Source organism: Xiphophorus hellerii, chromosome 15, assembly GCF_003331165.1.
Source record: "Xiphophorus hellerii strain 12219 chromosome 15, Xiphophorus_hellerii-4.1, whole genome shotgun sequence".
Lineage (NCBI taxonomy): Eukaryota > Metazoa > Chordata > Actinopteri > Cyprinodontiformes > Poeciliidae > Xiphophorus > Xiphophorus hellerii.
This window is the reverse complement of record NC_045686.1, coordinates 13,210,672-13,236,692: the sequence shown is the minus strand read 5'-3', so window position 1 is coordinate 13,236,692 and position 26,021 is coordinate 13,210,672. Positions and strand designations below refer to the sequence as shown.

The 26,021-nt window shown below is 38.4% G+C and overlaps 3 protein-coding genes and 1 non-coding gene across 12 annotated transcripts in view; 1 reads left to right on the top strand and 3 right to left on the bottom strand.

Annotated features, from left to right (window-relative positions):
* ppp1r13bb (protein phosphatase 1, regulatory subunit 13Bb) overlaps positions 1-1,341 on the bottom strand; it is a 30,202-nt gene extending 28,861 nt beyond the window's left edge. For 5 of the 6 annotated variants that reach the window (XM_032585931.1, XM_032585935.1, XM_032585936.1 and 2 more), the window contains exons 1-2: positions 976-1,341; positions 596-747 (exon numbers count right to left, since the gene is read on the bottom strand). In XM_032585931.1, the coding sequence (XP_032441822.1) occupies positions 596-604 (9 nt within the window). In that variant the 5' untranslated portion in view covers positions 605-747; positions 976-1,341. The remainder of the gene's footprint in view (positions 1-595; positions 748-975) is intronic. The other variant, XM_032585932.1, reaches the window with a different exon arrangement.
* A 578-nt stretch (positions 1,342-1,919) lies between these two features.
* LOC116734500 (histidine triad nucleotide-binding protein 3-like) lies at positions 1,920-5,895 on the bottom strand. Its single transcript, XM_032585942.1, has 5 exons — positions 5,469-5,895; positions 4,740-4,857; positions 4,579-4,648; positions 3,451-3,577; positions 1,920-3,300 (listed from the first exon to the last, which is right to left on the bottom strand). Exons 1-5 carry the CDS (start codon positions 5,559-5,561, stop codon positions 3,223-3,225), a joined length of 486 nt encoding a protein of 161 aa, XP_032441833.1. The 5' UTR covers positions 5,562-5,895; the 3' UTR covers positions 1,920-3,222.
* Positions 5,896-7,154: 1,259 nt separating this feature from the next.
* Positions 7,155-22,859, bottom strand: ncoa7b (nuclear receptor coactivator 7b). 4 transcript variants are annotated; one of them, XM_032585938.1, is made up of 17 exons: positions 22,691-22,859; positions 21,793-21,938; positions 16,010-16,155; positions 14,044-14,114; positions 13,799-13,906; positions 13,608-13,709; positions 13,339-13,464; positions 12,335-12,519; positions 11,803-11,957; positions 10,580-11,137; positions 10,249-10,420; positions 9,967-10,114; positions 9,745-9,870; positions 9,311-9,463; positions 9,061-9,156; positions 8,896-8,969; positions 7,155-8,793 (listed from the first exon to the last, which is right to left on the bottom strand). In XM_032585938.1, exons 2-17 carry the CDS (start codon positions 21,828-21,830, stop codon positions 8,658-8,660), a joined length of 2,394 nt encoding a protein of 797 aa, XP_032441829.1. In that variant the 5' UTR covers positions 21,831-21,938; positions 22,691-22,859; the 3' UTR covers positions 7,155-8,657. The 4 variants fall into 4 exon arrangements, with proteins under 4 accessions (XP_032441829.1, XP_032441832.1, XP_032441831.1 ...); XM_032585941.1 differs by having other exon boundaries at positions 11,803-11,924; XM_032585940.1 differs by having other exon boundaries at positions 16,016-16,155.
* A 209-nt stretch (positions 22,860-23,068) lies between these two features.
* On the top strand, positions 23,069-23,140 carry trnae-cuc (transfer RNA glutamic acid (anticodon CUC)). The gene has a single exon. It is a non-coding gene; the product is annotated as a tRNA-Glu (tRNA).
* Positions 23,141-26,021: the final 2,881 nt, after the last annotated feature.

Below are 26,021 nucleotides of genomic sequence, written 5' to 3'. Positions count from 1 at the left end.
GTATTATCTTATTAAACTTCAAATTGGCATATATTAGAAGTTAAATGGCAATACCTTTACACAAATACAAAACATGGCATAGTTTATGATCAAAATGCCGAAGCTTTCCGTTTTAATAAACCCATTTTGGATTAGCCATAAAAATAGTTTTGGTTTTTATTCCACAGCTGTGTTTTAGGTTGATGTGAAGTGCAAAATGTTTTAATTTGAGAAATTAACAATAAATTGCAATCCATTGTAAAAATATTTGACAGTAAGGAACTTGGCCTTTTGGCTGAATTTAACAATTCCAAGTAAATTAAAACATAAAATATTAAAGGGTTTTGTAGGACTCTAAATTGATATTTTATTGATGATATTTTAAGAAATTTGATAAAATAGTAATTTGGGTCAGAATATATTTTTATGTATCAGAGACATGAATGACCCCAAAATCTAAATGTTTTAAATGCTATGCAATGCACTTCTGTCATTTAAATAAGCAATTTATTTTAAATAAGTCTTTGGGAAAATTTCACCTACCTAGAGAAAGCACATAGGATTTCTGTATAATTAAGCACACAACTCAACATTATTAGAAGGCGATCATACGCACCGGCATCATATTGGCAGCTCTGGTAAAACCAAACCAGCGTGCACGGACGAGCGTATCTTCAATAGCACCGATGCAGAGTCAACCGAGACCCACCTTGCAAGAAATGGGCTCGGATAACTCCTAAGTGACAACCAACAAGGCCTCAGTACTCTCTGTGAACCAAAAACAGTAGAAATGCCTTAAATATCCTGACCACAAACATTGTACAGTAGTAGGCGCGTTGAAGCCGAAATAAGTTCCCAGCGTCATGCGGCGCAGTGATTTAAATGGTACAGGCGTGGCTCTGGATGTGTGGCTACAAACAAGCCGATGGTTAGCGCGGTTGCATTAAAAACAACATTAAAAAATATAAAACATATCAAACTACTACGATGACTCACCAATGTCAGAGACGACTCATTGTTTTATCAAATAAATCCTTGCTACGTCGTTGTTAAAGGCACGTAGCTAACCCAGGCAGCTGTCAGCGAGCCAGCTAGCGATAGCTGCTAATCTTGTTCCGGAGAAGGCTAAAGGACGGTACGCCAGCGAGTCTCTCTGCGGCCGCTGGTCCAGTAGCATGCATGGACGACACGGGCCGTGACCGGAGCCCGTCTCAGATTAAAAGAAACAAACCCAAGTCAGTCGAGGTTACGTTACGTCTTTATGAACGCAACCATCGTTAGCGGGCTAGCGATGCTAGTTGTCGAAAATACAGAAAGCTGGAATCCAGTTGTTGACGATGGGAGGGGCGGGACTTCACCACAGCAGCGACGCTTTCACGTTAACGTAGAATGTTAAGAATGCAACGTCAGCACCAGCCATGACAGGCAGAAGGAACTATTGATACAAGTCCTAATCTCATAATAATAAAATAGCTAAAGAAAAAAAACCTGTTGTATTTAAATCAAAGAAAGCACCAGATTTTTTCATCTACATGATGACATTTCGCCTTTATGTCACATTTTGTTTGTAACATAACACTTACTAAGTTCACTGGGCTACCCACACATCAATATACTGTGAATAAAGTCATCCTGTCCTAGCTCTGCTTAAGGACCTATTTTCCAGCTGGAAAGTCAACATGGATTTTTTGGCGATTTGCTGCGTTGTTTCTGTCCCAAGATGTTCAAGTTCTCCTATCTGACAACTCATTTTCCCGCATGGTTTTGGAAGATATTAGCCAGGCCTGGATGTTTTCTTTGAAAGAAAATGATTGTCTTTCAACTCTACTTCTCGGTCCAGTATGGAGAATAGAGACCATTATCACATATAGAAGTTCTTGCAAGCTCTCTCCCCTTTTTATCTTCCCATCAATGATAAACATCCTATTTTTGCAGTCTTCTTCCTCATTTTCCACATTTATTAACTGTCCTGACACACTTACAGTACACAATCAAGCTATTGCAGCATTTGTATATGTATTAATTTTGTTTTGCTCTAACATGTTGGTTTATATTTAGTTTATTTGTAGGATGTATGCCACAATAAATGTGGGAAAAAGTGCTAAAATATTTTGTCTTGATCATAATAAAAACATGAAAATTTTTTAGAGGTTTGTAAACGTCATTATGGCCATTACAAATTGTCATACAAGCGAGGAATCAAAAGCACACCGACGAAATAAAAAATACATCAAGCGGATGAGTTTGATTTCAGCACTTAAATTATAACATAAGTTGGCTCATATGCTGTACATCTTTAAAGAAACACAACAGTCACAAAATTGTAACCCTTGACTCCAAATGATGTGAACAAAAACTATTTTGAGGTGAAACAAATATTGAGAATTTCTATCCTATAAACAATTGTTTTATCGCTTTATAAGCTTAAATGGACATTTATAACTTTAAAATAAATCCAATAAATACAGGAAGCTTTTTTTTCAATCACAATCTTTTTCATTTCACTGATAAAAACCACATTTTAAAAGGAGTACGCATCTTTTTTATATATCAAGACCATTTTTCAAACAAGTCAAAAATCACCTTTTAATGTTTATATTAGTTATCTAACAGTTCATTTGGTACTAATTATAAATAACTATAAAATAACAAATCGCTTTACATATATTTCAGTAAACAATACAATCTACAATAGATGATTTATATGCCACAGTTTGGCTTATTGTCTCCTTAACATGTAAATGTGACTAAAAATAAAGATAAAATGATTAAAAAATAAATAAATGTGTTGGTTGTACAGTGGTGCAGTGGGTAGACTAGTTGCCTTGTAGCGAGAAGGTCCTGGGTTGGAGTTCCAGCCAACCTGGAGATTGCATGTTCTCTCTGTAAATGCGTGGGTTCTCCCCGGGGACTTTGGCTTCTCCTTAAGTGTGAGTGTGCACATGTGTGGTTGTTTGTCCTGTTTGTCTCTGTGTTGCCCTGCGATAGACCGACGATCTGTCCAGGGGTGTATCCCACTGGAGAGAGGCACCAGCCCCCCTTGCAACCTCCGTGCTACATAATAGACGGATGAACAATAAATGTTCAAAACAGCACACTGGAATTCAGCTTTTCTGTCTTAACAGCCAGTGCTTGTAAAAGTTTCTTTCCAGGCTGAGTTTTGTTTTTTTACCACAGCTGCATGATCATTAGAGGCTCCTTAAGCTCCAACATTTTCCCTTTAGGTTAAATGTTGGATTAAACTTAAAATCCCAAATATTGTCTAAAACTTGCAAAGGTAAGTGGAGACACTTTCTTTAAACGCTCCCTTAGAGACCTTTCCTGGAGAAAGAGTAGAGAAAGGACACACGTCGTTATATCTGATTCATGTTACAGCTGATTCATGTAATGTTTTTTGTTTTCTTTAAGTGAAGAAAACATTACAATAGTATAAAAAAAAAATTAGGAAGAAAATTCGTTAGCCAATCTCACAGCAATAAAACGGTCAGTTCCTGGGGTGAACTTGTACTGCATAGAAGTTGAGATCTGGCTAGCCGGGGCGAGCACATGGAGGTGAAGGTGTTCTACTGAGATGAAGGGAGGCTGATGGAACCCCAACCTGAAGAACAAACACACATCAGTGCCAAGCTCAGTTTCTTTTTGCCGCAGTCTCACAATATGTGAGTGAAGTTACAGATTAAACAGAGTTGCAACAAGTTTTTCTTCACTTCTAATGTCTTGTATTGTAGCTGACTCAGAATTTCAGCGTTCTTTTTCAGTTTCAATTTCCATTTTAAAACACAAATAAAAACACTTCCAATTGAGTTTATGCTCAAAGTATTTGATTAAGCCTTAATGGCAACTGCTTCCAATAACTGGCGAACAAAAAATATGCTAATGTCTATCTGAAGTCTGCAAAAACAAGAAAAAGCAAAAACGAAAGTTAAAAAAGAAAGTTAGGAAGGATTACAGAGTAAAAGACAGCAGGTCTCATGGAAAGAAGAAAGGGAAAAAGGCCAAAAAAGAGAATCAAGAAGGAAGGGAGAAAAGAAGGATGGAAGGAAACAGAAATGGAAGATTGAAAGGATACAAAAAAGAAACAGAAAGAAAGAAAAGACAACTTGATAGAAAGTCTGTAAAGTAATTTTATTCCCACCAATCCAGGCCTGAAATATATGTATATATTTCAAAGTCAGTACTTTCCTGACATTTCCAAAGTTTTTAGGCTGTTTAAAGTAATTTTATGGTTAAATGAATTGCCTCACTATGGCCATTTTGTGCTTAAAATGACCAACTTTAGATCATTTTGGTTGTCTGTCAGTTTATTTTCTCCTTCATTTCATATATTGCTCTACTGTCACAATCTGTGCAACCATTTCCACCTGTCTCTTTGTGGACATTTTCTGGTTACCCTGCATGTTGTGTTTGACATGTTTTGTTTAATTTATGTTGTTTTGTTTTATAAACTTGACCCGTTTTACACTTTAAACATCTTATATTTCTATTTTATTCCCCTCATGTAAAAACTCTAGAAAAAAAAAAAACAGACAGAAGAAAGGCCAGAGGAAGTTTGCTGGCCACAAGTGAGAAATAAACACACTTGTTAGATTTCACACCCACCTTACATTCTCCATATCAGTGATCCCCTGGTCCAGGAGGACTTCTTTCCCAAATTTGGCCATCCTTTCAACTGTTAAACACATGGTTTGTTATTGCTGGCCGCTATGAGCAGCAGATATAAAAATATAATAGAACTAGTGTAAGGAGAGGATGTCACTGACCGAGGTCAATGTGGGTTCTGTTCAGTGATTTGCAGCTGACAATGTGGTCTCTAGGAATAACCAGGTAGTGATGAGGAGCAACAGGATCAATATCTCTGAAGCAAACAAACTCTTTGTCCTGCAGAAGAGTGAAATTATTTCATTTAAGGTCATGATGCCTTAAATGAGATGCTGATCTGGGTTCGTTTTACTTCCTGGATGATTCAGAGCCGTGCTGTTGAGTATTTTTGAAATGGATTTAGGGATTGTCACTCCTGGAATGGTTGACCATTCCTTCCTGCTTTCTCCATTTGAGGAGAATGAAACTTCCGGATGCATTTAACTGCCAAAAACTTGGAAATAAATTCAGGAACTATATTTTGTTTAAGCGACAAAAACTTTTGCTCTTTGAGATCTGTCAATACGTCAGACAAGTTCTAGTCACTTTTTTCGTTTTACTTTTAAATATTCAAAACACATAAATAATACCCACCCAAAGATAACTCACATTCAGACGTGATATCCATTTAAAAATTCTGAAATGTATAAATCAATTCAAATTCAAAAATACTTTATTGATTCCAAAGGGAAATTAAATATTGTTGTAACTCATATTAATTCAAATTCTTCAAAGAGTTATTGTAGATAGATCAATAAAAATCCTGGACGGGATTATTTTTATTTCAAATAATAAATCTGAAACTCTGACCTAAGAGTTTCTCCTCTTTAAACCCAACAAAAACTCCTTACCTGCTTAAGAACAGTCGTTTCTTCGTCTCTGTTGTGCGCAAAATGGCAGAAAATACACGATTCATCAAACTCTCTAGAAGTCTTTCCTTCCATCTTCCTTCCTGGTTCGAGTTACCTTTCAACATATTTGTTTTTGTTCCGCATTACATGTCTACCAAAGATCGTCAATTTTTGCGAGGGGACATCACTCGGTAGTTTTCCTTAAAGGTAAATGGCGATGAAGTTAGGTTAACATTATTTAGAAAGACCTTAAGAGTAAAACAAAAGTACAATTTAGTTAATCTGCCAATCTGTTGAATCCCCCGAACACCTTCAAACCTCCTTTTAAAGCTAAACTGAGCTAAAAACTGTTTGTAATCTACAGAGTGACGCATCTTTTCTGAAAACGGTCTGTGTTGAGATGACGTTCTACAGCACGTGTCAAACTCAAGGCCAGGGGCCAAATCCCTCCAGACCAGGGGTTTTCAAAGTATGAAAGGGTGAGCCCCCCTTCAAGGAGCACAATGCCTGCTGCGCCCCTCCCCCCGTTACATCTGAGATTCTGAGTTTAATGTTTGAGATACCAACAGTGTTTTCACATCTTAACAAAAACATTTTGATCAGATCTTTGGAACACATCTGTAAATGTTGCACATTTCCTTGAAATTAAAAAGTAAATCAAAAACCTAAACAGTTGCAAAACCGTGGAGCTCTTTTTGTGGCTCATCTAAACAATTTATCTCGAGCTAAAAGAGCGTGCTGTATGAAAGAGCGGAGGCTTACAAAGGAAAAAACAATTCCGCACGCTATGCGCACCCTTTCTTTTTCTATCACGGTCCTGAATCATGTGTGACTCATTTTATTTATGATTTTAACTAAATTGGCAACATGGCGACATTACTGTTCAGCTCACCTTAGTTTTAGTGGGAACAATGTGCTTGTGCTTTTGAAGCGCGAATCCGGTTAATGCGGGGTTGCGCTGTGGAGAGGTTTAACCGCAGATCATCTTCAACCAGCAGCCTTGACCGGTATTTGCTTTTTATCATTGCGAGTGCGGAAAACCCACATTCGCAGAGATAGGTTGAAGTGAAGGGGATGAGCACGTTCACTGCCTTCGTGGAGAGCTGTGGAAATTCAGTCCCTACTGACAGCCAAAAGTGCGCCAAAAGTGCGCTAACATGCTATCATTAGCCAGAACCTCCTTGCAGATTACACATTGCGGCCTTGGAGCATCATCGGGAGCAGTCCAGGAAAATCCAAACTTTAAGTAGTCGTGGTCATACTTCCTCTTTTTTCTACTTACGCCAGAGCTCGTCTCCCCTGCCTTTTTCTTTACTAAAAATTTGTCCATTCTTTCTCTCACATCAGTAGACAGCAAGCAGATAGCTTCTTTTCCGGTTTATTTTTCCCTCGCACGGCGCCTCCCCTAAAGTGCTCTGGCGCCCCCTAGGGGAGGCGCGCCTCACACTTTGAAAACCGTCGCTCTAGACTATAGAGGGAAATAAGTCAAACTTTCAAGAAAACAGTCTTTTTTGTAAATTATTTTGGCTCTAGTGGCTTTTATTTGGTAGTTAATTGTCAGGGAAGTGGGTAATGAGAGAAGGGGAAGACATGCGGCAAAGGTTGCCAGACCGGGAATCGAACCTACGACAGCCATGTCGAGGACTAAGGCCTCCATATGTGGGTTCAACTCTTAATAAACTGAAATCATGAGCAGCTCATCTTTATTTTTATGTTATACGTTTAACATTTATTTAAATTTAAATGTGGTGGCAATAACAACAATAAATAGCTTCTTAGAGACATCACAGAGCGCAGCAGTTTTGGATTCACAAGAAATGATACTTGGAGAGCATTCACAGTTACAACACCAACCAGCTTAAAGTAATATCGCTCAATTTTAACATGAAGCATTTTTCTGGCATTAGTGAACAGAGTATGACAGGTAGTGGTGTTGTATTCATGCACTACAAGCCTGAATCAGATACAAAAAGAGGCTTCATTTCTGTGTTAGCAGATTTGATTGTGTAGTTAGTGCCACATCAGAGTGCAATAACAGTTTATCCCTTTTTCCATCAACGCTTAGCTAATGTAGAGAGTGAGGCGTGGTTGGACTTCCCTTCTCTGGTTAAAGATTCAACTAGATTTTGTAACAATTTAACAGTAATATTAAAGTAACGTTCATTACCAGGGGCCACAAAGGCAGCATTGCCTGCATCCTGTAGTGCAAAGTGGCATCATGTTAAATTGGCTCAACAACAATAACCAAGTAAAAAAAACAAACAAACAAAAAAAATTCTAACATAAAATTACTCAAGAACAGAAATAAACTATTGTAAAAAAAAAAATAATACTAAAAAAGGAGCAGTTTTCTCATAAAAAAAAAATAATATAAAAATAAAATGCAAAAATATTCTTATAAAATACAAGGTCAGGAACAAAACATTAAATTTGGTCATTGCAAACTTGTTTCTGGCTGTAAGAGTTTTTTTGGATCATATTTCTTCATTTGGGAAGTGAACTGTATCTCACTCTTGCCATTTCAGATTCACCACAAGAGAAAAAGTTATCACCAAAGGAGAAGCGAATGCTTCAGATGGAGACAATTTAGCTATTTGATGTTGAATGGGTTAAAATTAACCCTGGTAATTGTCTCTTTCCTTCAAGTTTTGAGTAAACTGCAGCAATAACAACAAAAAAAGATTATCATTCCAAATTTCTTCAGTACACAAATATGTACATTGTCAAACATACAAATATTGTCAACACTGTTATAATTTCTGTAAGGATAACCCCAGAGCATTCCGAGGCTTCCTATTCCTTTACATGGACCTTCATCTGGTGTTGTTCGGAATAATGTGAACATTAATGTGAGCACTTTGGCCTCTTTAGATCTTAGCCACACAGTCAAAGAGCAACTTTGACTGCAAGGCAGCCTTCACACTGAGGAAGCTGGAGCCTCTGTTCTATTTGTAAGGCAGCAAATGAGCTCAGGGCATTTTTTTTTTCGCACCTCCACTTGTAAAAGCAACTGGATGTAAACTTGTGACGAGGCTCCCTGCAGAACACAGACGCCTTTGCCGCTTGTGTCTGTCTCACATGACACTCAGTCTCATTCATGAGTGGCTCCAAGTGATGCATAACAGACTTGGGAGTGTTTTTCTAATGGCTCAAGATGTGTAGATTTGTCAGGAGCTTGAGCAGATGAGGCTACTCAAAGGTCCACACCTCCAGACTGTGGATGTTGAAGTCCTGCTGGGTGGAAAGTGGCTGATTGTTGAAGGTGGCACATTTGGTGGTGGTGCCTCGGTACAACTCCCCGTCCAGCCAGAGACCCAGATGGCCGCTACAGTAGAGAGGACAAAAAAAGTCAGGGAGCAGCAAAAATGCACTTTTCTGTTCAACAGCCAAGTGTCAGCAAAGGAAATAATGTGGTTGCTGTACACACCCTCCTCCGCCCATCTGCAGAGAGTCAGTGTTGCCTTTCACAAAGTAAGAATTCTCCCCCGTCCAGCGGTACACCTGAAATTATGCCAAATTATGTCAGAATTAAAATACTCTAAAGTGAGTGCAGATTTTTGGGATATGTTTATGGAGCTAGTTAAGCACAAACCTTAATTTCAGGACAGAAGCTATACAGGAATGTCTCTCCAGTGCCATAGAAATGTTCACTGACTCTGAAGGGGTGAGTTGAAAAAGCTCCAAATATCTGTAACAAGACATAAAAATAAAAAAAAATTACCTTTCTGATAGAAATATCCACAAATGACATGACCTGGAGTTTGTGAAGTCTATATATCTTTCACCACTATGAGGCGCCAAAGCTAAACAGTTTTATCTTGTGCAATATGTCTGTCATTTACTTGCTCATCCATATCTTTGACAACCAGCAGCACAGGACTGTCCACATCTAACAAGTTCCTGTACAGAGTCTTCAGACTGGTGCCATGTTTCTCAGTGCTGTAGACCAGCCTCCATAGATAACCCTGCACGCGGGCTGGCAGGCGACAGGCAAGCTGAAAGAAACAAAATAATCAACTATTAGACTGTGAATTAAGGAATTAATACTTGCACAAGTATCTAGGGTAGGACTTAATATGTTTATATTTATTTCTAAATCATTTTAAACATAAAACCAAGCTGTTATGCTGTGACCAGAGTGAAATCTATTGTTTAAACATAACTTTTTTTTGTCATGTTTGACATGACAAACTAAAATTAAATCTCAATTTAAAAAAAAAAAAGAGTGAAATGATTTGGATGGTGGGAAACCTGCTTCATGTCCTACACAACTTACCTTCTCAATGTGTGTATCTTGGAGCAGATCACTGTTATCAATAAGCATGGGCAAGGCGTCAACCGTAGAGTCTCTGTCACAGCTGCTAAAGCTCTGCCTGCGTTTGGCTTCGTCAATGGTGATGATCTAGAATATGCAGCAGTAAAAAAGACAAAAGTAAAGGGATTAAAAAACACACGTACACACACACAAACTGGGGTGATGGTAGCACAAAATCGTCACCTCCCAGCTGCAAGACGCAGGGTCACTGAAGAAGTTGTCGATCATGTCCAGCTCGTCTTTCTCCACCACAACAAAGCCCTGCTCACGGGCTTCCTTCCCGTACACATCAGGAGACCACTGGACGAAAAAGGAGTAGAGACTGTCCACCCTGAAACACACACACACAGACACACACAACACACCTTTCAACAGATTGTCCTCGAGAAAAAAACAAAAAAACATGACCATTTCTTTATTTTGACGTTGTCATTTCTGATGGTTTTTTGAGGGGGTTAACATCACCTCTCCTGAGGAACAGCAAACCAGTATTCTGGCTGCCTCTCCCGGACCCTGACAGAGGGCGCGGGACTGGAGGTCATGCCGGTGGCGAAGGACTTCCTCATTGGCTTCCCAACCTTGAAGCACAGGAACATGGGTGGATTTTTGCTCTTCTCCTCCGATGGTAAAAGCAGGTCTGCCAAGCAAGACAAAAAAAGAAGAAGAAAAAAAAATAAATTAAAACTTCTTAATGAGACAGTTTTATTCTAACTTTTCAAAGTTCACCGACACTGAATGTTTGAGGTGTAATATATTCAGCATATAAATACCATTAATAACCAACACTCTGATGTACCTTCTATTGGAACCTGCATCCTCTTCAGCAGCCATGACCTCATCTCAGATTCCTGGTTCTTGTTTTGTCTCACCTCCTCACTGACTCTGTCGCCCTCTGCTAGTCTGTCCAGGCTTCTTCTCTCTACCTCTGAAGCCTCCTGCAGGCTCAGCCTCCTGGGTGTTTTATCTTCTACTCTATTTAGCAGCTCTTCGGCGCCTTCAGGGTGCGTATCTTTGGTTTCAGCTACCTGCTGGCTCAAGGGTTTAATCTGCAAGCTACCCTGTTTCTCGGTCTCTAAGGCAGATAAGACTGACACTCCTTCCTCTATGGAGCTGTTCTGAGCAACACCTTCGTCCTCTTCGTCATCCAGCCTCCCTTTAGCTCGACTGAGTGCTGAATAGTCTCGGGGCTCCTGCAGGTTGAGACAATTTGGTCCTACATGTTCATAATTGTCTCTGCAGTGTGTTGTCAAGGAGCTCCCCTGTGTCTCCTCAGCGTTCCAGTTGATAGTAGGCTCCAGATCGGTAAATCCCTCATCCGATGGAGACTTTTCTGTCTGCTCCCCCTCTGTACTCACTGGAAATAGGGAATATGTTAAAACAAAGCCCTATACAACTACGGGCCCCTCCGTTTAATATGTGCAAACACCCTTCAAATAAATTTACCACTGACTGCAAGAAAATCCAACCTTTAGTTTGAGCACATTTATTCAATAAAGATCCCATGGGAAGATTAGGAAATTTCCTATATGCAAATAAATTATTTGGGAGGAAGGACACAACTTTTCTTGCCCTTACATCACTAAATTGAATCTGACGAGTTTACTGGACTCTACTAAAACCATGTTCTATGGTCAGATGCGACTGAGCTATAATGTTTTCAAAGGAACAATGAGGCACACTAAAAACAAACAAAAAAACTATAGACCAAGGAAACAAACAACAATCAATGACGTAAATTTAGAAAACAGAATACCTTTCTTTTAATAATGTACACAAGAGAAACCATTACTTAAGATCTACTGAATTAGATATTAAATCTGACCGATTTGTTTATTTTTATTAAAATATCTCATACTTACTTTATTGTTGATCAGAAAAACATAAAAGCCAACAAAAAAAACATCTTTTACTTTTAAAGGTTTTGAGTCCTTTGAGCATATCTGACCAGTTGATTTTGGCATACTACTAATGCTATGGGGGTGTATGGACTGGAAAAATCCATATTTGATGATGTCTTACCAGTTTCAGAAAGGGTAGACTCAATGTCATCCAAAAATATGGGTTGTTTCGGAACCAGAGCCTCGTAACGACTAAAGGGGTTCAGCTCCCGCTCCGATGGCAGCTGCTCCCACTCACCAGGCCTGTAGACAGGACACAGATCCTGGGGTAGGTCTCTGTGAGGACACAGGACATCACATAGACGGGAAACAGGATGGAAGGAGGGGAGGGGGAAAAAAAGTACAGGGAAAAAAAAACAAAAAACAAAGAACATGACCAACTTAAATTAAAAACTGCACCCAACTGAATAACAAATGTGATGTGAGGTAACAAAAATCTCAAATAAAAGACACATTTTTAACAAACGAAAACGCTCACAATAGGGTGGATGGGAATTGAATTGGAAATGTAGCATTCTGAAGAGAATGTCAGAAAAAAACAGCTGAGGACAAGAGAAAGCTGAGCTGGACTCAGGATAAGGAAAAAAGGAGTAAAAGTGAAGGCCAGGAAGGATGGTAAGAAAACGGCAGAAATATGGAGCGTCAGCTCTTACGATGGCAAAGCGTCTTTGAGCTGCATGCGCGACACGTCGTCGTACAGCGCCACGGAGACCACCTCCTCCATGGGGCAGATGAGGCCGTACTCCTCACAGCCGTTCTCGATGACCAAGGGGTCCGACTTGTGAGGGTCGAACATGATGTTGTTGGGCGTTACAATTAACACACCGCCCACAACACCCTAACACAGGGAAAGCAGCAGTCATGACTTTATCTAGTAGAACAACTATTGCATTTAGGGAGACAGTTTCTGTACACTTTGCAAGAAATACATTAGTGACTACTGCACTTTTATCCCTTAATGTTACTGCCTGACGTGACCTTTCAGTATTGGCATTCTTTTTAGGATAATTTTAAGCATAAACACTAAAGCTCAAATTAAATTCATGGTAAATATTTCTGCTGCGGTCTTACTTTAAATATAAACTCTGCAAAAACTATTCATAATGGATGAAAGCAACTTTTAAACTATGATAGGGAATGAAGTCTGAGAGTACAAATATTTTTTCCAAACTTAGCATCCTTGGAAAATGTTTAGACCAAATTCCACACTAAAATTTCCTGCTTAGCATATCTGCCTCAGGGTTTTTCTTTCATCCACAAGAAAAAGACAAAATCTAAATTTACACATTTAATTATCACTTATGTAAAGCATACATTAAGGTAAGGTATACACAGTAGCTTGAGCAAAAGAAGACAAATCATTTATCAACATCTAAGGACATTAATTAAATGCATGAAAAACAATAAAATAATAACTTTCTACATTTCAGAAGGAGTCTTTCAAGATTTAATCTAAATTTTTTAAATTATATATACTTTTTTATTCTTTTTGTGGGCTCTAGTGTCCCTTATTTTTTGCAAGTAGGCTGACAGGAAAGGGGGAAAAGAGGGGGGAAGACATGCGGCAAATGTCGCCGGGTCCGGGAGTCGAACCCGCGACGGCTGCGTTTTAATCTACATTTTAAACAGACATCAGCAAAGCATCTAAGCTTCTCACCATGCCATCGGTGAAGTACTTGCAGCTCATCTTAATGAATTTAACTGTTGCCGGGCTCTCATCCTCAGAATTTGGTGAGAACTCCCGACGGATGGACTTCGCTGACCGGCAGCTTTGAGTGCAATCCTGGAACAAGTTTAAGGACAAATCCAATAGTATGTGCACAACTTAAGTGTTAAGATTTGATACTCATAAATGCCACAGCACACTGTTTAGGTATTTAAGGTCAAATAGCCTTACAGCAACATCCCAGACTGATTTTGACTCACTTGTAAGGGCTTGTCAGAAACACAGTTAGTGAAAGAGGCGTCAGAAGCCGCTGGCGACTTTGGGTCTGTTTCTGTTTGACTCACGTCGGGAACAAACAGTTTCTGTAATGACAGTGGACGGCTAATAAATAGTCTGCTAATCTATAATGACGATGCAAATCAGCCCAAACGGACAGTTTCAGTCCTCTCACCTGGCCAGGGTAGACGCTGCGGGCGAAGAGCTTGTTCAGTTGCACCAGCTTGTTCGGGGTGATGTTGAATTTAAGTGCGATGCTGTTGATAGAATCATCAGGTCCCACCTGTAACCACAGATCAGCCTTTATGTGAAACCTAGCTTCTGCAGACTTTATAAACACACACACGGCTTAAAATGATGCAAAATAAATAGATTAGCATCTTGTTTTTCAAATTGTCTAGCGAGTGTTGGGCTACTCACAATGAACTCTATTGTCCCCGGGGGCTTCTTTTTCTCCATTTTTGCCTGATTGCTACTTTTACAGCCATCACCTGAAAGTGGAAGAAGAATCATAGACTCTAGAAAATGTTAAATATTAGAAATCTCTTTTTTGTATTGCAACTATTCCCTACACTGCAGTATTTACACTTCTTCAACCTTATCACATTTTAAAAACACAAACTTCAAAGTATATTAGTAGGGTTCATGTGAAACATTAAGCACAACTGCAAGGGGAAAATAAAAAGATAAGCTGAAAGAGACAGAGCAAACGTGGCGGACAACGTCATGTCACATGAGGATGAAATTGAGCAAATTATTCATACCTTGGTAGATCTAGATTTTAAGTCATCTTTTAATTTTAATAAGTTTCAGTTGAGAAAAATCAGCTACATAGAATATATGATATTAAATAGTCGTGCCACAACAAAATTTAGAACTTGTGATTAACATATGTAAGGCCAAATTACATTTTGTAAATTAAGTAAAGACATTTCAAGGCCTTAATTATAGATACACGAATTTAAGATTTTTTCAGGAATGTGTGGTCACACTGTCAAAGTCACAACTCGAATCTCAAGAGAGAATCTGTGGTGCAGTGAAGGGCCTTCACATCCATTGAGTTACTTGTGTTTCAGTACCAGTTATTTTTTTCTCTCCATTATTATTATTCAGCACAGGCTGCAGCAGTTATTGTAAGCAGACACACAATCAGACTCCTGTTGCAGATCATTCCCACAGTCAGCATTTTCCTCTTGCCAGGACGCAGAAGCTTTTAGTGCACAATTGACTGAAACACAGTGCATGACTAAGACTGCTGTAACTTTTGCTGAATGTGCCTGAACAGCCACTCCTCTGACCTCTGCACTTCACCAAGTCTGCACAGAGCCGACACTGTAATACCACAATGTAAATTCAGCCTGTGTGTATAGGGTAACCCCATCATGATATACTACATTTAGGGAGAATAAAGATCCTGAAAAAAAAAAATTACCCCTACAAATCAAATACATGTAAAAATATATTTCAAATATTTTAACATCAAAATTAAATTTAGCTATAGTGCATGTTCAGGCAAGAAAGATACAAAAATTAGATGTTTGTTCGGATTAGTTGAACAGCATCATACTGTGGGACTGCTTTGTCATCAGTGATACTGGAGAGTTTCACAAAGTGAACGCGATACTTAAGGAGGACAACCGCCTTAGTAAGGCAAGTTTGGTTTATTTTAAAACTGTCTGCCATGGTGAAACCTTTATATGATGCATTACTTTTACTGTTTGGTTTATCAATCCAAAGATATATTTACAAGTATTCACAGTGAATCTCGCTTATTCCAAATAGTGGGTTAAAGACATAATATGTTCATTGTCAAAAAAGTGCAAACAGATTATGAGGAGTTTTAACATTTCTTTCAGGATTAACTAATTAAAAGCAAATCTTACTGTATGCAGGCTTTGTGAACATGGTGCCCTGACTGTTCTCACTGACTCTTAAACAAACCAGGAAAATGATTATGCAACTTCCCATTTAAAACTGCTGAGGTTGCTACAATGCAAATAATTCCCTATTTTGTGGGGCTTCTGCATCTCTCTGAGAGAACAGGAAACATTTTAAACAAAAGAGGAATGTTTGTAATGCTCAGTCATTGTGAACAGCTAACTCTGCAGAATAAGTTGTTTCTAAACAGAAACACCAATGATTAGATGTCTGCAGTGGTTAAATATATCGTATTACATGTAATTATCAGAAGCAGGTTTCTTTATTATGCTCAAAACAAGAAATACATGAGAGTAGGCCAACATATACATTAGCCAACAAATTCTAACCTAGATAGATTTACCTTACTTCTGCTCAAACCTAGTAAGTGAAATTTGACTATGTATGCTATGTATGCTTTTCACTGATATCATTGAAGAAGAATCGGCTCTCTCTTGCCACGCCTCACCCAGACCTGCAGGTGGTTTATCCGTTACTCTGTGCAGATCTGCCTTCTTGTTGGGATCTGTGTCACAGGAGGACATGATTGCCGGACTCGGCTCATTCTGGCTCTTTTCTGGTTGGGTTGGCTTCAGCTGCTTTCGCCTTTTCAGCCTGATGAGCCAAAAAAAAAAAAAAGGAAAAGGAAAAAAGACTTTTTACAATTTTTTTTTTTTTTTTTACAGATGTTGCACTCTTTAATAGGAAACCATAATCTAGATCTTCTTTTTAAAACAAAGTGCATTTGCGATAAACAGTAGATGGAGTGAGTTTTGAGGCCGCCTGTCATATACAGTTTTTTGCAGTGTCAGCCACATCATCTTCTCAGACTCCTCTTACTCCCTATTTAATCATTGATGGGCAGCAAATGATGGGGGTACATTATGGAAGCCTACTACTGTGAAGTACACTGGTAGATAGGGTTAGTGGTGAGCCGCAAGTTATGTACAGTGTCTTGCAAGTGTATCTGCACCCTTTGAAGAGCATAAATGTTAGTTGTGCAAAAATCTGACTTTGATGTTTCAACATGAAACTGATGGTTGAAAGAAAACCAGAAGAAGTTTGCAGATTGCCACAAGCTATGAATGCAAACATGCCTTTCTCAACTCCATGGTGGTGAAAAATCAACTCTGAATGTCTCTACAGTAAAACATGGTGGTGGCAAGATCATGCACGGGGATCCTTTTCTTCAACTGGGAAAGAGAAGAATGGGAAGAGGAACTGAGCTGAACACTTAATGAAAAGCTGCTAGACGCTGTAAAAGACTTGAGACCGAGATGGAAATTCACCTCAAAGCAAGACGAGTTTAGATCAATGTGCCTTCATGAATCAGAATGGCCTAGTCAAAGTGCAATCTAGACTGAAATTGATGTTTAGAGATGTTCTCCTTTCGATGTGAATGATCTTGAGCTGTTGTGTAAATGTGAATGGTCTCGAGATGTGTGAAGCTGGTGGACACACACCCAAAACATCTGGAACCCAGTTTAGGGGGAGGTGAATAAAAATGAACGCCTCGCTTCTTTATTTTTATTTATCAAACAATTTGTAAAGCAGGCCTCTTTTTTTTTCTCCACCTCACAGTTATGCCCCACTTTGTGGTGACTGATCACATTATATTAAATTGAAGCTTGTAGTTGGAATGTAACAGAAATGTGAAAAACTTCAATTGGTGTGGATACTTTTGCCAAAGCACTACATGCGCTATAAGAAGATATCTCAAGAAAAGATAAGCCTACTTATTGGAGGAACTGAGGTAATTTCCAGCACAGCCCCAGGTGAAGAGCAAATAAAGGAACATCACAACAACAGGATCTTAAGTATTGAAGTGCTTTAATGGGATGGATGAGATTGGGTCGATAAGGCTACAGGCAAAGGGAACTAAGGTCTCTCCTCTTTGCAGTCTTAGACACAGCATGAATCTCCAGAAACCTATCAGTAGCAGCATCTGTTTCGCTCAGGGGCATTTCTCATACTCCACAGATCAAAAGGATTCCTTTCATTTCCAAACTCTGTTTTTCTTCTTTTACGTGTAGCATTCTGTAGTACTGGTACTGTTCTACTGGTACTGTTCAACAAACAGTGGTACTGTTCTACAAACCAGAGTCTGGGTAGGAACAGATTCGAAAGCCCTGAGATTAAGCAAAGTGTTGCTTGTTGAATCAACCAAAAATGTAACTTAATCTTTTGGTTGGTGACCACAGTTAGTTCATACAACTTAAAATTCAGATATAATTCCAGTTCTGTACAAAACCCACGCATGCACAGGGAGAACATGCAAACTCCATGCAGAAAGACCCCGGCCGGGAATTGAACCCAGGACCTTCTTGCTGCAAGGCAACAGTGCTACCAACTGCGCCACTGTGAACCTATTAGAACAACAATGTATTACATTCACAACTTTGTTTTAACTTTGCTGCACTGAATTGATGATTATGCACCATTTAAAGAAATCATGCATGACGTTTTAACACGAAAGGCCCCTATGAATAAACAAGTGTTTATCAGACAGTGATCAACTAACTATCAACAAAACCTTATTTTGAGTCATAATAGTGAGAATAACTGGAACAAAGCAGTTCAGTGCCTAATGACTTTTGCTTGGACAACGGAATACTGGGCAGCCGCATGTTGACCTTTGCTCGATATGTCAGGAAGCGAAGTGGCACACACTTCAAATAGGAGGGGATGTGGTTGTTACAGCAGTAGCTGTGTTGGCTGATAAGAACTATTTTTGCTCTGAACATATTGATTCTCTTCCCAAACACACCGCGGGCCACTTGACTCTGCAGCACTCCCTCTGAAGTCGCTAGGGTCCCGTGATAAACAACCCTAAATCCAAAATAGGTTTGGAATGTTGAAACAATAAGAAGATTTTAACTTCTGAATTTGAGATTATTATAGACGCATAACTGAGGAATAGTCAAAGCCGTTTCAACTTTTAAAACTCTAATCGGTGTGTTTCCCTTTTGCATTAGCAAGTTAAATCTAAAAGCTCAGGCTAGTAGAGGAAAATAACAGGCAGGTATAAAACATCCCGCTCCATGCACCACCGTTTTCTACCAAAAAAAAAATAAAAAAAAACAAAGTGCAAAGCACAAAATAGCAAGAGGAAAAACAAATTAAACATTGTAGAAGTAACATTAAATATCACTCTGTCCAGGAAGACAGTTCAATCTAATAGCTCAGCTTTGAATCAGCTTTGTGATTCAAAGCTGAGCTTTTAATCTGAAAGAAAGCTTTGAATTAAAATCACAAAGTGACTGCTTGATGGTAGCTATAGAAATAGGCATGTTAAACACTTCTGTTTGAGAGAACTCCATTTTACTGCATGTGAGACATCAGACACCTCTGGGTAACTTTATTAGAGGTGATCTGCTGCATGTTGCTTTAGATCTGCTTAGTGCACATACAGGTAGACCTATTCTAATAGTACATAGAGTCAAAATCCCATTAAGAACCAATGCAATGGTGATCCAATAATTAAAGTCTAATATTTCCAGCAGAAAAGACATGATTGATGTCTTATTTGAGCCAGATCGTCAGCCCAATCAGAACATGAAACCGGAGCCATAATGCAAGGGAAACAAGCCCATAAGACACAATTGAATCACATACCCACTCTGAAAAAACCCTAATGCTGTGCTTACCATCCAGGCATTGATTGGGTTTAAATCTACTTTTATTTCCATTTAGGAAGCAACTGAACAAGTTTCTTTATGATTCACTCGTTCCATAGGTGTAAAAGTTGATTTGTGATTGTATATGGCGCTCACATCCACTGAAACACAGGATGTACAAACATCCTGTAATACCTGCAGGATGCACGGAAAAAAAGCTAACAACCTGGTCCAAGAGGAGTGAATGCTGCAAGTCCATGACTCGATGCAATCTGCTGAATTTCCTTAGACAAAAACATTTTGATCTATAAGGATCAATTAGAATGCATGTATGATTGAATAGAGTTTTTTTGTAAAGTGTCCTGAGACAACATTTGTTGTGAATTGGTTCTATATAAATAAACTGAATGGAATTTGAATAAATAATAACTGGTGACAGGTTTCACAGTAATCTAACGTCTAAATTGCATGCAGCTCGGTGAAGCACCTCACCTTCACAGACGTCACAGACTAAGAGCTGCAATTTGCTGATAGCTTCACAAGTTCTTATCCCTCCATACTCCGTAACTGTGATAAGCCTTTTTCCACTCATTTCCCAATATCATGTTTCAAAACACTGCCAAAATCCAATTTTACAGTCAACAGCCAGTGCCTCTCTGTGTGAAACTCTGACGCACTACTGATTAAATAGAGGCCTTGTAAGGTGGGTGTAGATCAGAGATGAAAATGCACAATTATTCAATGCGCCTCAGTGTTGAACAGAGATGATGAACAGAAATGCCGAAGACTTTCAAACCAATAAATATGTTATGTCAGTACAACCAGAAGGTGCTTTTAATATTTGAGTATAAGCTTGTGTCTGCTACAATAAATTCTAGCACTAGGAGCTAGCATGTTGGATTCTCCAAACGAGAGAAATAAAAGAGAGTCACGCAGGTTTAAACCTAGATGAGCTGCATAAGAATGTGGCTGAGAAACTGAAAGTAGCTCAGAAGGATTTAGCTTTTGTTACAGATGAAGCGAGAAATCTCGGACTCCTTGCTTACTTGTGAATAAGAGAAACTGTTCATTCTGAATGTGCAGATGCCATCAAGCTATTTCTTTCACAATTTGATGCTTTCTGACGTTTGATTTTTTGGGGCTAAAAAAATTCAATCTCCATTTTCTGTTTGACTATAAGGCTGTCTTCATAATATTTGGATTCAGGTTTATACAGATACACTATCTCGGACTGCAGTTGTCTCTAAATGCCTTTTGTATTGATTAGTACTTGCACGTGTTATTTAGATGTTGTGTTGTTATAAATAGACATGTTGTTTCTCAGGACTCTGCTGTTTTTCCTCTCTTTCTGCAGGTGTAGAAAGAGAAATCTGTTTTTTTCTTGTATTCTCTTCATCCTTTTTTCACTTCTCTTTTTTCTCTCCCCTTTTCCCTTCTAACTTTTTACCCCATCTCTCTTCCTTTCTATTTTCTATATTTACCATCTCCATTATATTTTAAATAAACCCAAACTTAACTTTTAATAAAGTTTTTTTTATAACGAGTGGAGCATTATATAGAAAGCCATAATGCGACACTTGTGAAAATAAATAGTTGGGCTTACAGTATTTGTTTAATAAGTAGCAACTGGGATACGGTGTTTCAAAAGGTGAAAGCTCTAAATAAACATAAAATATTTTCTATATACAAGGCTTCAACTCAAACTCAGACTCATAACAGACGGGTCAAACAAGTTTTATTCATTGTGTTTACAGACTCGTATGGAAATTATTAACTACCCATTGAAGTTTACTTTGCAAACAGTAAATGTTTGCATTAGAAGAGACCCCAGCTCTAATACAAGCGACTGGAATGACTGAACTACAGTAGTGGGTGGCAATAAACTAAAGTTCTGCAAAATTACTATTGAATTTAGAAAATTCACATTGTATGTTTACCAAAAGTTAGCTCGTTTAAATCTTAAATGAATGTTTTTTTACTTAAAAATATTGACTAGAAAACGTATGAATTGCTCAATCTCAATTCACCGCACATCTCTATTTTGTACCCTCATGTTGACACTTTGTTCTTTTCTGTGCTATATAAATAAACTTTGACTTGACTTTTCTGCTTTCATTTCATCCCTATAAACAACTAACTGTCTTTAAGACATTTTTATGTGCGTAAGAATCACAGAAGGTTGAAACCTAATTTAATTGCACATTAATTGCTTTACATTGTAACATATTTCCATGATTTGTGGTCATAATCATTGTTTGTGCCAGTTGACTCCAAATATATATGAGAATAAGACCTCAGATCTGAGCAATGTCCAACTGAAACACATATATATAGAAGTTATAAAACTACATTTCCATACAATACACAATGAACAAATTCTATCAAATTATTATAACGATGAGAGGTTTATACTGTCTGTGAATGTAAGGGTTTCTGAAGGCTCTATGGAAGCGTGTGGGCACAGAGATGCGGCTTAGTTCTCTAATGCCTTGGACCGGCTCCGCACCTCACTGATAGCACCAGCTTGACTACCTCTACCTGGTCATTTGGGCATAAGCTCAAATACAAACATTAGTCCAATACATTGCAAAGCAAGAGACATTTAATATAGACAAACAAACCCAGAGTGTCTTACCTGTCAAAATATCCCTGCTTTCTGTCTCTTTTTTCCATCAGGCTTCAAATCTGCATGCAGTTACAGTAAACTCGTCCATACAAACATCCACACACAGCCAAGCTAGATGAGGATCCCACAGTGGTCTCTCACACTTCTTTTTTGTCCTGCAAATGAGAGAAGGAAGGAAATCAGAAAAGCTCTCAGTCTGCCTTCTCAAGCTGCAGCACTCCGTAGGACTGCAAAAACCTAATAACGCATCCAATAAGGCAGTCAGCTTGTGTGGAGGGCGATGAAAGCATCCCATAATGATCTTCGTGTCAGGTTAATTAGCATAAAGGGAGAAAATGCTCCTTTCACAAGCACATCTGCTCCCGATTTCCTACCATAAACATGTGTTTTCATTATGTAATACGGCTTAATTGTAGGAGTCTGTTTGTCTATTATTAGCACTGAGCACTGGGAATCCAATTGATGTAAACAGCCACACTGAGATACAAGAGAATTATCACGACGCTAAAATTAATGAAACGATTGAAGACATACTTAAAAAAGAGACAGAAGTTGATCCATGTGTAGCTTTCAAGTCTTATATAACAGGTAGAGGGTTGACCTTTGAGAAAACGTAATATTTGAAGCTACGTTGTTAAATTTAGCTAAATAGCTTACTTATCATGACCAGTCGAAGCAGCGTCAGCAAACCACAAAACAGCCAGGTATGCTATCGTCAAAAAAACCGCCCGAGCAACCGGCAGATTTAAGCAAACAAAGACGCATCGAACAAGGTCCAGCTTTCTTCCAGCTGACCACACACAGCTGCTGCTAACGCTGCTACAGCGGCTAGCCACTTTGTTTACACACTATAGCAACCTGCTATTGAAGGTAGGAATGGAATTGCGGTTTAAAACCGTTGGCTTACCCTGAGACATCCCCGCTCCTGCAGCCTGTCTCAGCAGTGGGCTGTAACGTCTTTGTGCAATGACTCCATCAAGTGCAAAATTGATTTTGAAAACAGGTAGCTGAAGCAGCTCCCACACCAGGCGAGCATCTTCGAAGAGCTACATGAAGCCTCTCCTTCTTTGCAACGCCCTCTGGCGTCGTCAGTGCCAGAAAATAGGGGGAAGATCGTCCCTTTTGTTTAGAATTGCATTTCCCTTGTGCTTCTTTTCTATAAATGAGGCAATAAGGCATTTGTTGTATAAGTTAAACAGTAGTTCATAGAACAAAGACAAATAACCACAAAACATTATCACTGTAGGAGAGCCAATAAGATGTTGTGCGGACAAATAGAACACCTTCCCTGGTGGTCTAGTGGTTAGGATTCGGCGCTCTCACCGCCGCGGCCCGGGTTCGATTCCCGGTCAGGGAACTTGTTTTTTTTTTTCAACTTTAAACAATTAATTATTTAGCAACAGCATAAAATGTAATTTTTTTTAGTATATCAGCGAAGTGAGAATACCTAAATTACCACATAGGTATGGAAATAGATAATCATACACTTGTTTTCCTATAATATCCATAACATAATGAGATAGCCCAACTGAACAAGGAAGTCAAAAACAGAAAACTTGTGGTGAAACGATAATAATAATTAAAATTTCATGTACTTGGCCAACATCACCTAAAAAACCAAAAACATAAAAATTTACTCAAAGTAACTGGAACTGTTATTATTGTGGGAGAAAATCATCACATTTTAATATGTCACTGAGTAGTTGAATATAATTTATTTGTGGCAAAATAACAAAAAAAGAAAAAAAAACAACCAACAAACAAAACACATTAAATAAATATATCCATTTATTCATAATTATCAAAATTTACAAACAAATAAATATTGTGCTGATTATGTTAAAAGCATATAACTACTTCTTTTTTTTATTATTATTGTAATCATCAGTTGGTCATTGCACAAGTTTTATTGTATGATGTAAAAACATAAATAAAATAATGGAGTTATAATTATTTACCAGTTTCAAATACTTATTTAATACATTGTTGTGTTTAAGTCTTGAAAATATTCATTTACAATGTTACTGATAATCTGTTAAAATCATTATTTTATCTTGTCTTAAGATGTGTTGATTTGACCCATTGGATTTGATCAAAACAGCTGACAAAATAAACACCGGATCTGGAAATAGAATAAATTCTTAAATTACTCTACATTCACCAAGTTTGAATAGAAATGTATGGATTTGAATAGCAATTTATTTTTTCACCTTTATTTTTTTTTTATTGATGTAGTCATATTCGATGTGTTTGTTAAATAAATAGCATTTCTATCTTTACTTAAATAAATGGTAACATATATATATTTAAAAATAACTTTATAATAAATTAAATTGTGGCACTTTCTGATGACATTTAAAACAGGAGCGGAACAACCACAAGAGGGCGCCAAAAGATCTGTCGTGTTCAAATCCAGTTATCCAGTTAATCCACTCTGCAGTTATGCGACTGATGAAAACAAAAACTCATTTTCACAACTCAGAATTTTTTATTTGTTAGGCTTGTTTTGTTTATCTTTCTTTTTTTTCCATTTGCATTCTTGCCCCAGTGTTGTATGATGTGAACATATCTGGCTATTATCACCGAGAAGCTTCTTGAACAAATCTGAGAGCTACAATTACTAGAAGACTTGAATGTACAACCACCAGTCAGATGCTATGCTTTAAAGCATAATCTAGCCATTAATATATTTTCATTTTATATATTACATACAAATGTCCCACCTCTTCGTAACAGAAATACAATAAAATTATTTTTTCTTAATAAGAGAAGATAGTGATGCTGAGGGTCATCTGTACCTTTATGTATTACTGTTAAATATAATTGGGTGCCAAGACAGCAGTGACATTATCAAGCCCAAGTGAGCCATGTAGGAAAGACAAAGACCCCGGCATTCTAGCTGGACGGCCTACAAGTTAACCAGTTCCTTGCTGGGTGTGTATCTTGGCTGTTATTTTGACAGGCGCTATCACTGAGAGAGAGGAGATAAGTTGTCTTAGGGATCGCCATGGCGCCGGTGTGTCGCTCCTCTGGCCTGTTCAGACTTTCGTCGGCCTCCCCTCGGTCCCCCACCTCCTCTCCTTGCCCTACTCAGAGCAAAGGATTGTGGGGAGGGAGGTGGCTCTGTTCAGAAGTAGGGTTTGTGTTGGCAGGGACGCTGTGGATCTGGGTGTCATTGTCCCAGATCCACAATACCATTGTGGGACTGGAAAATTGGATAGTTCAAACAGTGGCCTTCCACCCACTCTTTTTCAGTTAATGTTGTCATTTATCTGGTTCCAGAGAAGAAATTAAAAGACATTATGTTGAGTCCGAGATGTATTACATGGTCACATAATTCAAGCACTCAAAATGCCAAAAAGTGGAGTAAACTTTAAGCTCATATGAGTCATGGAGGTGCACATCAAAAATACCATCATTATCTGTTCAGTATGTTTGTATTTCGTCCCCCTGACATGAAGGGATTTCACAATTCACATATATCAAAGTTGCGGCCCATAATCAGCTCTAATGCATCCATGGATGCACAGTAAAATGACATTTACCCACTTCCAGATTTCTTCTGTTTGTCTTTATAGATTTACAGTGTCCAGATCATCAGACACTGATCAAAAAGCTGAGTTCAGATTCACCGGCCACACCCAGCATGGATCGACCAGACCTAGAATTGGGAAGTCACTTTAACCTGTTGTCAGAATCTGTCTGATAACATGAAATAGGCTAAAAGTTTTCTAAAAGCAAGACATCATGCCCTGATCGAAAGTAATTCAAGAACTGCTGAGGAACAAAATCATCTGTTGTTGTTGTCTGTTCTAGGAAGTGTTCTGAGCATTTCCAAGGCTTTTGCTCTCAGGCAAATCACAGTGACACCCATTATCCACAAATGGAGAAAACATGAAACAGTGCAGTCTATCAAATATACTCCAAGACGGCATTGCTGAGTCCAGGAGATCACAAAAAACTTCCTTAGCACTACAGGCCTTCTCCTCAACTAAGGTCATGATTCAACAATAATAGATTGAATATCATCCATAGCAGATTTTCAAGGCAAAAACCATTGCTAACTTATTGTGGAACCTTCTGGACGTGTGCTTCTCGTTACTTCAGGCATAAAACTAACACAACATTTAAAAAAAAGAAGACATCATATCTGGATTAAACCTGGTGGCTATAAGGCAGGGCTGTTAAACTCCAGTCTTCAAGGGCCTCTGTCCTGCAGTTTTTAGATGTGCCACAGG